Source organism: Nyctibius grandis, chromosome 5 (genome assembly GCF_013368605.1).
Source record: "Nyctibius grandis isolate bNycGra1 chromosome 5, bNycGra1.pri, whole genome shotgun sequence".
Taxonomy (NCBI): domain Eukaryota; kingdom Metazoa; phylum Chordata; class Aves; order Nyctibiiformes; family Nyctibiidae; genus Nyctibius; species Nyctibius grandis.
The window spans coordinates 4,163,330-4,179,052 of NC_090662.1; the positions used below are offsets into that span (position 1 = coordinate 4,163,330).

Here is a 15,723-nt window from a genome sequence, read left to right on the forward strand (position 1 = left end):
TGTTCTTTGACTTCTCAAGATGATTCCCACTCCCAAGGCAAGCTGCATCTCAGTTCCTCCTGCTGGGTCAGGTCCAGGCTAAGGAACAGACCCCCACATGACATTTCTGACACCCTATCTCCTGATATACATGGAAATTGTCTCCATTCCCCATCCTGTGCACATGACAAACTTTTCCCATTTTTTTCTCATGAACATCCTTTCTTCCTCACTTCAGATCCAGCTGCAAGCTTCACTCCACTAATAGTCTCATTTCCTTGAGGCTATCTGTCAGACAGACATCAGACCATAGGTATTTTTGTCTCTTGCTGAAGGAAGGGTAGTTATGGGGTTGGTTTTTTTTTTGCTTTCCTTCCTGAAATAGCCGCTGGTGATCTTCACCCCCGGAGCCCACGTGAATGTAACCACATTCACGGTGTTACTCACGCCAGAGGTATCAGCCCCATGTGCTGCCTTTCGTCTTCCCATCTTAACCCCAGATTTGAATTCCAAACATTATTACTTTGTGCCCCATTGCACAAGGAAGATAGGTGATGACATTCAATAAAATCGGATTACTGGCAAGTTAAATGATCCTAAGCTGGATCTTAGCCTGGGGATTTTCGTGCTGCGTAGGCTTTCCTCGGTCATTTTTCCGTGAAAAGAGGTAAATATTGCAAGGATGCCTGGAGACACCAGTCAGATGTTGTGACGAATCTGAACACAGCTGAGAAGGAATTGCATGGTACAGAGGAGAAAAAGCTTTCTTTGGGAAATTATCCCAGTGCTGTGAGGCACAAGAGCATCTCCTACATTATATTTTCTTCTCCTTTGTCCAGTTTACTTGTAAATGGCAGAAGAAATGGGGTTTCTGTAGTCCATGAAAGCCTCTTACGGTTTCCTCAACAAAGAAATATTGTGTCATGTGAAGTCTTCCTCCTCCTGAGACAGTTTCACCCCACCTGAGCTACATACCTTAAAACCACTGGCTCCCTGACCTGCTCTTTCACAATCTTAGATAAATATTTAGCTCAGACAAAAGGAACCAGGTATATGTGTGTGTACATTATCACACCAATATCAAGCTTAGAAAAGACAGTTGCCTGACTCAAACCCATGAGATTTTAAATAATAATAATGTTAATAATAAATTTTAGAGTAAATTCTTATCGTTTTGTTCCCGTTTCTCAGGCAGATGTGCAGTCCGCTCTCCAAAGGGTTTCCCTGCACCTCTAAGGCACGCCTTTTCATGTTTGGAGTTGGAAGCAAAAACCTTTACATAATTTCCTGATCCCGTGATGCTGGTATTTAGGAAAATCTCCAGAGCTGGGACACTCGTGATAAAGCTCCCAGTTAGCAATGTTGCATGTCTTTGGGTGTAAAAGGCTGTTTACCTCTTCCTATGAAACACCAGTGCCTTTTTGACACCCCCAGAAGCACACGGATTCCCAAGTTAGGGCTTTTTCTGACATTTCCCCCCAGCTGGTGGTTAGGCATCAGATATGCTGTAACAGAGATCCAGCTTTTGAAGCAGTCATGCTAAACATCCCTTTCTTTTTTCCTTCATCTGCTCGTGATTCATAGCCTTGATCTGACACCCTCTTAGTAATTATCCCCTTTGCAACAGAGATGAGAGGCAGATTCTGCGCTGACGCAAGCAGGCAGGCGCCCGTACCCTGAGAAGCAGCAGAAACAGCGTGAGTTCTTGCTACTTCCCGCTTGGAAAGGGAGGTTCGACACCATGTTTCTGGATGAATTGGTTTTCCCAAGAAGTGGAGACCGTGCTGTTATTTTAGCCACCAAGGCTTGCATCAAGGGAGGAGCTGCATGACCACGCCAGGAGGAGCAGTCAGAGAGGAGGATAGGGATCCTCTGGAGATGGGACCCTCTGGAGATACTGTGTCCAGTTCTGGGCCCCACACTTCAAGAAAGATGTTGAGGTGTTGGAGCGAGTCCAGAGGAGGGCGACCAAGCTGGTGAATGGTCTGGAGGGTCTGACCTATGAGGAACGGCTGAGGGAGCTGGGGTTGTTTAGCCTGGAGAAGAGGAGGCTCAGAGGTGACCTTAGTGCAGTCTACAACTACCTGAAGGGAGGTTGTAGTGGAGTGGGAGTCGGCCTCTTCTCCCAGGCAGCTAGCGATAGGACAAGAGGACACAGCCTCAAGCTGCGCCAGGGGAGGTTCAGGTTGGACATTAGGAAGCATTTCTTCTCAGAAAGGGTCATTAGACATTGGAATGGGCTGCCCAGGGAGGTGGTGGAGTCACCATCTCTGGATGTGTTTAAGAAAAGACTGGACATGGCACTTAGTAGCATGGTCTAGTTGCCATGGTGGTGTCAGGGCAATGGTTGGACTCGATGATCCCAGAGGTCTCTTCCAACCTGATTGATTCTGTGATTCTGTGAGGTAGCCCTGCTGAGTGAGAAGCAATACCCAGCGTGGACGGCGGAGCCGGTATAATTTGAGCATCCAGTGATAACCACAAAACCTCCAAAGGAAGCTTTCTGCACAGCATCCACCCTGCAGCGGTGGCTGCACTCTCTTCCTTGTCTCCTAAGGCAAGAGGAGGTCCAACAAGCGTGCTGAGAGCACCCCTGCTGAGAACTGACACAACTCCCTGTGTAAGGGGCAGGGTGCCTGTTCTGATAACTTCAGAGAAAACCTACACCCAGATCAGCAGTCTAAAAAGGCTTAGGCATCAAGTGCTCAGGGGGTGAGGTACCCTCCTCCCTGCACAAGGCCAAAGGACCAGCACAGCCTAGATCTGCTGATGAGACCAGCCAGACGAATCTCTTCTCCTCCTAACTCTCAATACAATCATTGCAGCGTAAAACCAATGGCTGTTGAAGTCAGCCTGATTTTTAAGTGGATTTCAGGCCATTCTGTTTTCCTTAGGTCTATTTTAGCTACTGCCAAGGGAGCTCTGCTCTTGTCTGTTCTTGCCACAGCCCTCACCCAGCATGGAGACCCAACATACCAGTCTCCCAGGCACTGCTACCCCAGAGCAATGTGCCACAGGGTATTTTTGCAGTGTATTACAGGTGCTGGTGAGGTAAACAGAGAGTTTGAGGAGCTCAGCGTCACTTGCCTCCTCTCCATCCCAGGGACGCTGTTACACTGGTGCAGCTCAGGTTTTTCCCTAGGCTGTCTTGGCAGTTAACACTGAAATATGCTGATTGGGAGAGTGTGGTGTGGGGGGGAAGGTCATCTGTTATGAAAAATATTCTGCAGGGAGGGAAAGAACTGCCTCTCTAATAATCTCTAATGGCAAGATTGATAATGTGCATCAACACATTCATTCATTTATTGCAACTCGAGTTTCATGGCTTTTGGGTACTGTGTAACGCAGAGTCATAGCAAGAGGAGGCGAGGCTGGGCTGAGGGACACGGAAAGTCTCACTGCACTGACCCAGAGGCTAAAATCAGGACAAGAAGCCTTTTCTGGGGACAACATGCAAAGCAGGTAGGGAGGGCTGAGCGAGCTAACCCGAGCCTCTCCTCAAGTCTTCCCAAGGTGACCTTGCGACAAGAAGAAAGTCCACTTTTAACTGAAAGCATCAAGAAAAGCATATTCGAAAAGCCATTTTTGGAGTGAAGGTTATTTTTACCACCTCTGGGTCCAGGCTGGGAAGGTTCATGGTTTAGCTGGATCTGCCAGTGCAAGGAGGAGGATTCGGTGCAAAGCTCTGAGCTTATTTTTAGTCTCCTCCTAACTGCAGCGAACACTCCTTGCCTGAACACGAGGTAAAAAACTTTCAGCGCCCTTCCCTCTCGCCACAAGAAATGCAAAGATTTGATAATAATCTTGTCCTTAGTACTTTGGGCATGTTGCTCCCTTCGAGACATTCTCAAACTAGTGCAACACTTTCTTAGAAAACATCTAATGCAAATGTACGTTGATTTATTTAAATAATATTTGAAAGCGCAGCTTAGTTTCGGAGGGGGTGCTGAGGTGAGGTGTGGGACCAAAGCTTGGATGTGAGCACCGTCCCCAGTGTCTAGGTCTAGGGGTGACTGTAGCTGCCGCAGTGGTGGGGTCCTGACCCCCACCAGGGCAATGCCCCCCCCCAGCACCCCCCCTGCTCTGCATCCCCTGGGCCTTTGCCACCTCCTGCTCCAGGGACTTCCCATGTCACGAGGGGGGAAGAGGAGGGTTCAGGGGAATTTTGCACCATGGGGGCATAGACAGTGTGTGGAGGGGTGTACCTGCAGAAAGCAATCTCAAAGTAACCCCCCATCCGGATAAGAACCCCAAATCAACCCCAAGCCATGCTGACAATCCCAAATCAAACCCTATCTAGATGAAAATCCCCCCAAAAACCCCACCCAGACAGGAATTCAAAATCAAACCCCAAACCCCCATCCAGAAGAAAATCCCAAATCCACCTCCAAATGCCCATCCTGATAAAAATGAGGGATGAATGACAAAAATTTGATAAAATTTGGGAACCCCTAATCCCTTCCAACCTCCCCCACCCTCACGAAACCCCCAAATCCTCCCATGCAGTTGAGAACCCCAACCCCTCCCAAGCCCCCATCCCAGTGAAAACCCTTAATCCCCCCCATGCAAATGAGAACCCCAAATCCCCTCCAGACTCTCTCACCCCAATGAAACCCCCAAATCCCCCCATACAGATGGGAACCCCAATTCCCCATCCTGGTGATAGCCCCAAATCCCCCCTATGCAGATGCGAACCCCAAATCCTCTCCAACCCCCCCAACCCGATGAAACCCTCAAATCCCCCCATACAGTTGAGAACCCCAAACCCCTCCCCAAGCTCCCATACAGTCGATAACCCCAAATCCCCCCATGCAGCTGAGAACTCCAAATCCCCCCCAGACCCCTGTCCTGGTGATAGCCTCAAATCCTCCCTATGCAGATGCGAACCCAAAATCCTCTCCAACCCCCCCAACCCGATGAAACCCTCAAATCCCCCCATACAGTTGAGAACTGCAAACCCCCATCCCAAAGAAAACCCCAAATACTTTCCATGCAGTTGAGAACCCCAAACCCTCCCAACTCCGCATCCAGGTTATAAGCCCCGATCCAAGCCCCGATCCACACCCCCCCCCCATACAGTTGAGAACCCCAAATCCCTCCCCAAGCTCCCATACAGCCAATAACCCTAAATCCCCCCCTATGCAGATGCAAACCCCAAATCCCCTCCAAACCCCCACCCCGATGAAACCCCCAAATCCCCCCATACAGTTCAGAACCCCAAACCCCCATCCCGGTGATAACCCCAAACCTCCCCAAACTCCCCATCCCGGTGATAACCCCAAATCCCCTCCAACTCCCCCCCAACCCGACGAAACCCCCAAATCCCCCCATAGCGTTGAGAACCCCAAACCCTTCCCCAAGCCCCCATACAGTCGATAACCCCAAATCCCCCCCATGCAGATGCGAACCCCAAATCCCCCCCAACCCCGACGAGACCCCTAACCCCCCCCCCGCAGGTGCACCCCCCGCTTCCCCAGTAGCCCCCCTCCACCCCCATCACCCCCCCCCCAGCCGGGGGGCGGAGGCGGGGGCGGACCGGGGCCGCCGTGCCCCTCCCCCGGCGGCGGGAGAAGGACGGGGCGGGGGGGAGCGGGGCCGGGGCCGGGGCCGGGGCCGGGGGAGGGCAGCGGCCGCCCGCCCGCCCCGCCGGGGACAGAGAGCGCCGGGAGCCGCGGCGGGGACCGGCCGCGCCGGAGCACGATGCGGGCACCGCTGCTGCTGCCGCTGCTGCTGCTCGGTAAGCGGCACCTTCCCACCCCCCCTCGGCTGCCCCACTCTTTGCCCTCGCTTTGCTTTTCTCCCCCCCCCACCTCCCCTCAAGCATCCCTCGCCTTTTCGCCTCCCCCTTCCCTTTTTCCCTTTGCTGTTGGCTAAATTGAAGCAAATCGGGCAGAAAAGCAAAAAATAAACGCGGTTTCGGTTAATCCAGGCTGATTAACCCGCTTATTTAGGAACTAAGCGTCCGCGGCAGCTCGACTTGGGGCGCAGGAGCCGCAGTGCTTGTTTCTTCACGCAACGGTATGAGCTAAACACGCCGCTTCTTCGCTGCCTCATCCCGCTTCACAAAGCCCCGGGTTGAGGGGTTTGGGCTCTGGGAGACCGATGGGCAAAGCATCAGCCTCACACCCCTCTTTTGGGGTCCCATGGAGCAAGGGGGGGACCTTGGGTTCAGTTTGGTACGGCCGATCTTGGTCCAGCGCGCCAGGTGCTGCACGGATGGAGTTGAACCTTCACCCCTGGTTGGTGGAGGTGGCGTGGGAAAAGAGGGGGAAAGCTGGTGGGAGACAGCAATTCCCTGGTGGAAGTTGATGGTGGAGTCGGAAAAAAGGATAAACTGGAGAACTTTTGCTGTGGGGCAGCTGTGGACCCGTGCGGGATGGGGTCTGCATCCTGCTGGGGAGGTTTGGGAGTGGAAATGGTGTCTGGGGTCCTGAGCTAGTGCTGGGGTTAAGGGTGCTGTGGAAACGGCTGTGGGGGATGCAGTGGGAGGTCTGGTGCTTCGGCAGGGTGTTTCGTGGAAGAGATGGACATAACTGCACCGAAAAGCAGCAAGAAAAGGCAATACACTGATTATTTTAAAGGTTAATAAAGGCAGGGAGGAGTGGAGATTTCTTCCCTGTGTTCACGGAAGATGAGGGAAGAGGAAAATAAAATAAAATAAAATAAAATAAAATAAAATAAAATAAAATAAAATAAAATAAAATAATAAAATAAAACAAAATAAAATAAAATAAACCAAAATAAAAAAAAATGCCAAAATAAAATAAACCAAACCAAAATAAAATAATAAAAAGGAGAAGGTGAAATCCTGCTCTGGGCCATGTCTGCCAGCAGAGCCTCTGCTGAGCTGAATGTGCTTTTATTCAAGGTAACAAAAGCTGGGGGATGCTCCGGAGGTAAAAGCACAAGTGGAGGCAGAGCCCTGGAGGTTTAACTGTGGGGTGAATTCACGGAGGTCTGACTGAAATCAGCCTGCCCATTTTTTTTCCTGCTCCTCTCGGGATTCTCGGGCTCGGTGGGCGAGCAGGTGTGAAGCCTTCATCTGCCCCTGACGCCAACATGGGCTGCAAAATAGAGGATTTCTCTTCCCGTTAAATCTCGAGAAGCCTCAGCCTCATTAATATTGGCATAAAGCAAGAGCTGTTAATGCAATTTTTCTTGTGCCGGCCAGAATTTAGCTGAGTTTAGCTGACTTTGCCTTCTCAAGAAGGTTTTGTGCTGTTTTTCATAACTGAGTGATAAATACGCTGGGGTTGGTACAAAACAGGCTTTTAGCAGGAGGATGGTGGAGGGACCCATTTCTATAGCACTCTCAAGTGATCCTATTACATTTTTCTTGGAAATTATTTAATTAAACCCTTCAAAACAGTGTTTTCTGCCATTAGTGCTGCTCTTAAATTTTGAAATAAGCTCCTCAGAGGGGCTTTTATGTTGCTCCCTGAGTATTGGCACCAGATTTTTCTTCCTTAGGGGTCAAAATAGGCATCTCTCCTCGCTGGGTGTTTGGGCTTGGAGTCCCAGCAGTGCTTACCCCTAAGGCTGGTACTGGCTGCAATCACCTGAGTTACTCAAAGCCTAAAATTTGTCTTTTTTTCCCCCCCTAAAAGGGGAGGAAGTTGGGTTTGTAAGTGAAACTGTAAGATTTTTTTGTGCCTTAAAAAATAGTAACTGGGATGGAGCCCGCATGATTTGCTCCATTTAAACTGGATGTGAAACGGGTGGGTGAGCTGGGAGTTGGGATTTCAGAGAGTGGTTTTGGGTGTCGTGAGGAAGAAGGCGACAACATTGTGCGTGGGGCAGAGCAGGATCGAGTCCAGGGTCACTGAAGTTTTTAAAAGCAGGTATTTTGGGTACGGCTATTTCGCTAGAAATCCTGGCTGCCAGGTTCATGTCGTCCCAACCCCCTGATTCTGCAGAGATTCCCCCTAATTTCCCCTGCTGTAAATCAGAATAAAATCAGCCTCAGACAAGGCGCAGCCGGTGTGTACAGGAGATGCAGCACATCTGGCTTCGGGCAAATTGTGTCTTTAAATTCAGCCTGCAAGGGGCTCGGAGTTACCCATTACTGTGTGTTTACAGGACATTTTATTTTATTTATTCTTTTCCTATATTAGATTTTCTATCCCACAGGGGGTATGATAGCAAAATTGCATCAGGAAGAGAAAAACGATACTTTTTATCCTCAGAGGATTAAAAAGAGCCACAGCTCAAACCTGTCCTGGGGGCAAAGCAGGCAGGAAGGGGGTTTACCGGAGATCAGCCCTTCGCCCGGCTCAAAGCAAACCAAAGATTGATGAGTTTTAAATCCTTGTTGCCAAAACACCCCTTTTCATTCCCAAAGCTGCCCTGTACCAGGAGTTCGTGTTTGTCCAAGACAGGCTGTCAAAGATGTGCATTTTTTAAAGTCCATTTTACCCATTGAATACTAATCTTGACACGGGCAGGAGGAGGCAACTGGGGCCATGTCTATGGGAGGGGGAAAAAAATTGTTAACCAGCGAGTTTTAAAATCAGCATTGAAGCGGAGCGTGTCTTCTTATATATTTGCTGTTGGAGAAACTTCGATAAGATTTTTGCAACCTTTTTGCAAGGCGTTTCAGCAGAGCAACGCCTTTGATTCCCCAGTGGCAAAGCAGATACAGTAATGATACCCCGTGGGTCTGTTTAGGAGGCTTAATTAAAGAATTGTTTGTGAAGCATTTGAAGCTCCTTGGATGAAAGGAGCTGGAACCGTGCAATCCACTGATTTAATTCCAGAGAGTTGCTTTAAAGTCTTATGAGGAGGAGGCTGGTGATCATTCGTGTTGGTGGTGACGGGAAATATCTGCCTTCAGCATTTGCAGGGAGGCTGGGGTTGCACTTTGGTTATTATTTGCCCTATAAATTATGCGTTTTCTCTCCCCATCTGCACCCTCTAAAAGACCTAAGCCTGCCGACACGAGCTCTGGGGTGTTTTGGGGCGCAGGTCGTGGGGACTGATGCAGCCAGCGAGGATCCCCCAGGCTCTGCAGCAGCCCCCGTGTTATCCTGGGTGTTACATTGCTACATGAGAGCAGAGAGGAGCTCTTGGGGTTTTGGTGCAGGACCGCATCCATCCCCCCTGCTTGCACCTGCCCTGAATTTTGCCCCGTTCTCCACGATGCTGGACTGGGTGGCCCCTTTGCCTTGTCCCCAAGGACCCACCGCAGCACCCAGAGCCCCTTGATGCTCTATGGGGCTAGGGAGGATGGGGCGAGTGGGGCTTCGTCCTTACAGGGTGATGCTCTGGGGAGGTGAGATCCTGCCATAACATCCACCTGAGCTGCTCTGTGCTATGGGGGCTCAAGCCCCAAGCCCAGGTGCCTCCAGTAGCTACATGTCTCAGTGGTCCAAGCAGTAGCAGGACCGAGCACGTAGCAAACAACCCACCCGTGGGTGCACAGAAATTCCTCCCTCCCAGCTGCTGAGCTGATGGAGAGCGACACATAGGCAGAAATGTGCAGGTTGTGAGCCTGAGCATCCCCCTCACCTCCAGTCCTGCTCCCAGCCCGACGTGACAGATGGGCACCCTCAGCTCTGCCGAGAGCCGAACATCATGGGAGGGTTTGAACTCTGCAGGAATCTGGGTGGCCCGGTTTGGTCCATTCCCCGTGTGCAGGCATGTGAAATCTTGCAAACCCTCCGAAGCGTTTTCACACGCTTCTGCCAACTTCCTCGTCGAAAGCCTGTTTATGTGCACAGCTTCTTCCATAACTGGCCAACCTCCACCTAAGGATGTTGTTTCTGAATTCTTGCAATGCCTGCCCTTTCCTTCACAGAGACCTTCTCACCAAACCTTGCATTTTTTTTAATTCTAAATGATGCACACAGTCATCAGGCATTTGTTGTTCTCCAGCTACCTGTGCTCAGTTCACTGCAACCCCCAGGGCTTTGCCCAATAGTCCACGTTGCAGCGAGCAGTGCCTTTGGTCTTGGGACTGCCAAGCAAAGCCACCGAGTCTTTCTCCTGTGGTTTGTGAGACAACCAGGCTCAGCCTGGTTCTGCAGGGAGGTCTTTCAGGTCCTACTGCATGATGGGGTTTGGGGATGCACCACCCATCTCCCCCAAAACCCTTTCCATGTGCCATTTTTGCTTAACCAAAAAAAAGAACTCCTCTGTACTCGGCACTGGTGAGGCCGCACCTTCAGTACTGTGTCCAGTTCTGGGCCCCGCACTTCAAGAAAGATGTTGAGGTGTTGGAGTGAGTCCAGAGGAGGGCGACCAAGCTGGTGAAGGGTCTGGAGGGTCTGACCTACGAGGAACGGCTGAGGGAGCTGGGGTTGTTTAGCCTGGAGAAGAGGAGGCTCAGAGGTGACCTTAGTGCAGTCTACAACTACCTGAAGGGAGGTTGTAGTGAAGTGGGAGTCAGCCTCTTCTCCCAGGCAACTAGCGATAGGACAAGAGGACACAGCCTCAGGCTTCACCAGGGGAGGTTCAGGTTAGACATTAGGAAGCATTTCTTCTCAGAAGGGGTCATTAGACATTGGAAGGGGCTGCCCAGGGAGGTGGTGGAGTCACCATCTCTGGATGTGTTTAAGAAAAGACTGGACATGGCACTTAGTGGCATGGTCTAGTTGACATGGTGGTGTCAGGGCAATGGTTGGACTCGATGATCCCTGAGGTCTCTTCCAACCTGACTGATTCTGTGATTCTGTAATTCTGTGAGTAGTCCACGTTGCAGAGAGCAGTGCCTTTGGTCTTGGGATTGCCAAAGAAAGCCACCAAATCTTTCTCCTGTGGTTTGTGAGACAACCAGGCTCAGCCTGGTTCTGCAGGGAGGTCTTTCAGGTCCTACTGCATGATGGGGTTTGGGGATGCACCACCCATCTCCCCCAAAACCCTTTCCATGTGCCATTGGTGCTTAACCAAAAAAACCTCCCTGTCTTTTCCCCAAAACTGCCTGGTGTGATGGTGTCCCACACCCCATGGCAAGGTGCTTTCTCCTGGCTTCTTTGTTTTTTGGGAGGGACGGGGACAGTTCATCTGAGCTTCATCAGGTTTTAATGCCTCTGATTTGTCCGTTGTAGCACTGGGCTGAAGCCTTGTGTTGTTTTGCTCTGGAGGTCCCTGAGGAATATGTAGATCCACTTGAAAGTGGCTGGAGGCAGGAGGGACATGATGTGCTCATATCACAGCTCCAGTTTTGAGGTGCGTAAGCATTGGGACTAGCCTATATCCAAAAACATGTCACTTTTGAGCTAAACAGCCCTGTCCGAGAAGGTAGACAGAGCTGGGGAGAAAAAGATGAGCTTCCTTGTTATTGTACAAAAATCATATATGATCTGCTATGGTCTGAAGAGCTGAAATGCTGTTTAAAGGACTGGCTGTGCTGCAGTTTCTCTAGCTATTTTGCATGTGTCTACTTAAGACTATGTGCTGTTTGGTGGAGAGACCACGCAGTGAGTGTTCAGGGATGGGGAGATGCTCTCTGTTGGGGTCTCCGTGGCTGCTGCAGTACAAATAGCATCAAGGAAGGCCTGGCGAGCAGGGGGCTGCAATGCAACAGCAGCTTTCCTTGGCCAGAAGCAACCTTGTGATGCTGCAAGGGGAGAGTGGAGAAGTCACAAGCCGCATTTAAAGGGCTTTTATCGTGGCATGCAGTAAATTTGGAGCTGGGCCCTGTGCTGTGATTCGGGAGGAGTTGCTGACTTTGTGCTGCCAGTTTCCACCCCTTTACAATGTGAGCACCTGGGGCCACGCAGATGCGGTGGTTTTTTTCTTCTAGCTAAACTTCCAGGTGATGGGTGTCAGTGTCCTCACCTCCTTCCACAGCCAAGGGAGAGGGACGGGTTCCTTCGAGGATGACTTAGCCTGCTTCAAGTTAGCTGCTGGCTTTGAATTGCAAATAGTGATAGAAATAGTGAGTGCCTGGGGGAGTCTTGGAAAATGCCAACAGTAACATTATTGCCTTTTGGGAGTGCAAAGCTCTGTGGTGGGTTATTTGGGGTGACCTTCTTGGGGGTTGCATGCACATATTCACTTGACTGGAGCCATAGTGCATCTCAGAGTCAGCCTTTGGTACCAAATATTGCTGAAAGCCATGGGGAACCAGCAGATGCCAGGATGTCCCATCAACCCTAAAGAGAAAAAGAAATTCGGAAGAAATTCTTTCATGTGAGGGTGGTGAGACACTGGCCCAGGTTGCCCAGAGAAGCTGTGGCTGCCCCCTCCCTGGCAGTGTTCAAGGCCAGGTTGGATGGGGCTTGGAGCAACCTGGTCTGGTGGAAGGTGTCCCTGCCCATGGCAGGGGGTTGGAACTACATGATCTTTATGGTCCCTTCCAACCCAAACCATTCTATGATATGATTCTCAAGAAACTCTCTCTCCTTCAAGAGATGGAGTAAAGTTGCTCCAAACCCCAGAGGCACCAATATCCTCCATTGATCATTTGCTTATTGAGTCCCAGGTCTTCTCGCTGAAGTTTTTCTCATCACTAAATGTGGCTGCTTTGCAAATCTTTGCACCTTTGCAGCACACGCTGCTCTACATGTTGCAGGCACCTTTTCTGTCCCGTAAATAACGTACATCTCGCGGCTTGCTTGGCCGCAGGCCAGGAGTGCTCAGCAGATGCCAGTGACAGTTTGGTGACAAAGTACTGCAAGGAGATAGGGAGAATGCAAACGACTTATTAAAATTAACTCAGTGTATTGCCTCAACGCCCAGCGTAGAGCAGAAGGGCTGACGGAGGGGAATGAGCCTGTGTTTTGGGCGACGGGAATTCAGCACTGCTGAAGCACCTGCTCTTAGATGTGCGTCTGCAACAAACCAGCTGTGGGAAGGCAACGTGCCAGGTTGAGGTTTGGCATTCAGCATGGCTCGGCTGGTGCCTAATGTCCAAGGTCCCACATCTTGGCGTAGTGCTGGGGCTGGGTGGCAGCAGACAGGGAATGGGCCCCGGTTTGGGCAAGCTGGGATGAGCTTCTTTGTGGAGGAAGGGGCAATGGGGAGTCCCGATGTTGCCAGCTCTTCTGCAGTTGTGGGCAAGTTGCTCTTTCCTCCCACTGAAGGACCCAATGTAATGCCATGTAGGTTCAGACACTTAACCAAGGTGTTTATGGTTGGAGCTGAGTTGTCCTTGAATCCAGCTGCTGTTAGTGGAGAGAGAGAGGAGCATCTTCTGAAGGCAATTCAGAGGTGTCTTGGGATGTTTTGGCCCCTAGAGATGCTTGTCTCCATACATGTTCCCCACAGGGTCTAATGTTACACCAAAAATATCCAGGATCTGCCCCTGGAAACCCTTATGTTGCATAACTAGCTGTATTTGCTTAAAACCATTAAAAAAAAATGGGTTTCAGGATTTGGAAGAACTTTTTGGTGGTGGGTCAGGAGTACACCCTAAAGCATGCAAAAGGGAAAGGCAGATAAGAAGAATAGTCTTTGTGTTTAAAAACCAAGTCTGTATTTGAAGCCAGGTGTGGGCCAGACGCCTTAGAAATAGGCAGACGGGATCTGCGTCAAAACCTCCTCCTAAATGGAAAAGGTAATTTTTTATTTCTAAGTTAGTCCCATTTTAGATGTGGCTTTGAGGTCTAGCTCATATTCTTAGCATTCTTAATAAAAATTGGATTAATCCAGCGGCTTCTTCTCTGTCTTACAAGATCTATGTGCAGGGGGCTTTGGTCTTACACCACACGGCTCATGAGACTGGTGAAAGGGAGAAGGAAGCTCATTTTGCAGTGGAAGAATAAGGCTTTAGTTATTAATGGCAAAGGCTGAAATTTTCTCTCTCAGCCTTAATTGATTTTAGTAAATTTAACTGGAGGAGGAGGTAGAAATTGGCTTAGAGTTATGAAGCTGTAGTACTTAAAGATATATTAAATCTATTGTAGAGAAATAAGGAGACAACCTTGTCAGGCATTTATTCTAAGTGGCTTCTGCTAGATGCAGCCAAAGAGAAAAATGCCAGATTTCTAACTTTGATGAAGGGGATTTGAAAGACTCTGCAGAAGGGTTTGGAGAAACTGTGTTTGAGAAAGTCCTTCTTTGAAACCTAATAGCAAAGGCCACTTTTTTTCTCTCCTCCCCAGAGTCTAAAGGCAGGAGGGTGAGATAAGACATTCCACCACGTACGCAAATGGGGGAAAAAAATGGAAAAGTTTGAATGATACTGCTGCAGCCTGCGGAAAACGGATAGCTCTGAGGGTGGCTGTTAGATGCTGCTTATCAAGACACTGTATGCCTTGACTATGAGAAAAAGCAGAGTAGTTAAAGCGGTGCACTGTGCTGCCCAGCACGGATCCAGTTAGTAGTGGTTACACTGAAATAACATCAAGTAAACAAGGTCCTGGCTATATATATAGTATATATATAAATATATATATATACTAAATAAGCAATTAAAGTTGTCCCTGTTGGACACTTCTGATTTATTAAGCAACAGAAGAACTGTTCAAAGCACGGGTAAGGGAAGCAAGTTTTCTACGAGATGCTAGGCCAGCTAATAAGGAGCACTCTCAAACCAGGTTGCAACTGGTCCAGAGGAGGGCGACCAAGCTGGTGAAGGGTCTGGAGGGTCTGACCTATGAGGAATAGCTGAGGGAGCTGGGGTTGTTTAGCCTGGAGAAGAGGAGGCTCAGAGGTGACCTTATTGCAGTCTACAACTACCTGAAGGGAGGTTGTAGCGAAGTGGGAGTCGGCCTCTTCTCCCAGGCAACTAGCGATAGGACAAGAGGACATAGCCGCAAGCTTCGCCAGGGGAGGTTCAGGTTGGACATTAGGAAGCATTTCTTCTCAGAAAGGGTCATTAGACATTGGAACGGGCTGCCCAGGGAGGTGGTGGAGTCACTATCTCTGGAGGTGTTTAAGAAAAGGCTGGACATGGCACTTAGTGCTGTGGTCTAGTTGACATGGTGGTGTCAGGGCAATGGTTGGACTCGATGATCCCAGAGGTCTTTTCCAACCTGATTGATTCTGTGATGCTGTGAACTGCACGACTCCAAAACCAGCATTCTCATTCATGTATTTTTTCAGCCATCTTCCCACTCTCTAGCTCCTGATGACCTGGTTTGATTTCGGAGCCTAAACAAATAAAAATAACAAAAAAAAACCCCAACCAAAAAACCCAACCAACCAAACAAACAAAAAAAAACAAATAAAAATTTGTTCCCATCGGTTTCTCTTGGCAACGTGGAGAAAGTAGCAACACGCAGTAAATGCATGAAACACCCCCCTCTTGTTTTACTCTCCTTTTTTTTTAATTTTTATTTCTTCTAATATTAGTTTAGTTTTCAGATGGATCAGTCCCCTGGTCTGGTTTGACACAACGCTATGAAGTGCATTGTGCTCTCCACTGCCTCTTTCAAAGGGCACATGAATTTATCCCAAATCAAAGCCATGCCATAAGCACAGCAAAATCACCTGTGGCAATGAAAAGCTGGGCGGCAATGATGCGTGTGCTGCAAATGGGATGAACCGTGGGGCTCCCGGCAAAGCCTGACCCAGCCGAGAGACAACCGGGGCAAAACATGAGCAAAATGTGACGCGGCATCGCATCGGCCGCGAAGCCGGCAAGCAAAAATCACACCCTTGACCCCATTTTTCAAGCGTGCAGGAGTTAATCTCAGCCCACCATCACCTCCACGCTCGCCCAAGCCTCGGGGTAATTTACATGCCAAAAAAGCAATGAGAGATGCTGACCTCTTTGGCACAAGTGATAAATTTTCCTATTGGGAACAGTCACGCGGAATATTGTGGAAAAGTAAGTTTTGAGCTTATTACAACACCCTA

The 15,723-nt window shown here is 49.6% G+C and overlaps 1 protein-coding gene across 3 annotated transcripts in view; it reads left to right on the forward strand.

The window, feature by feature from the left end:
- The first annotated feature begins 5,600 nt into the window (after positions 1-5,600).
- The window catches only part of PODXL (podocalyxin like), a 52,393-nt gene continuing 42,270 nt past the window's right edge, over positions 5,601-15,723 (forward strand). For all 3 annotated transcript variants that reach the window (XM_068401706.1, XM_068401707.1, XM_068401708.1), the window contains exon 1: positions 5,601-5,716. In XM_068401706.1, coding sequence (XP_068257807.1) covers positions 5,680-5,716 — 37 coding nt within the window. In that variant the 5' untranslated portion in view covers positions 5,601-5,679. The remainder of the gene's footprint in view (positions 5,717-15,723) is intronic.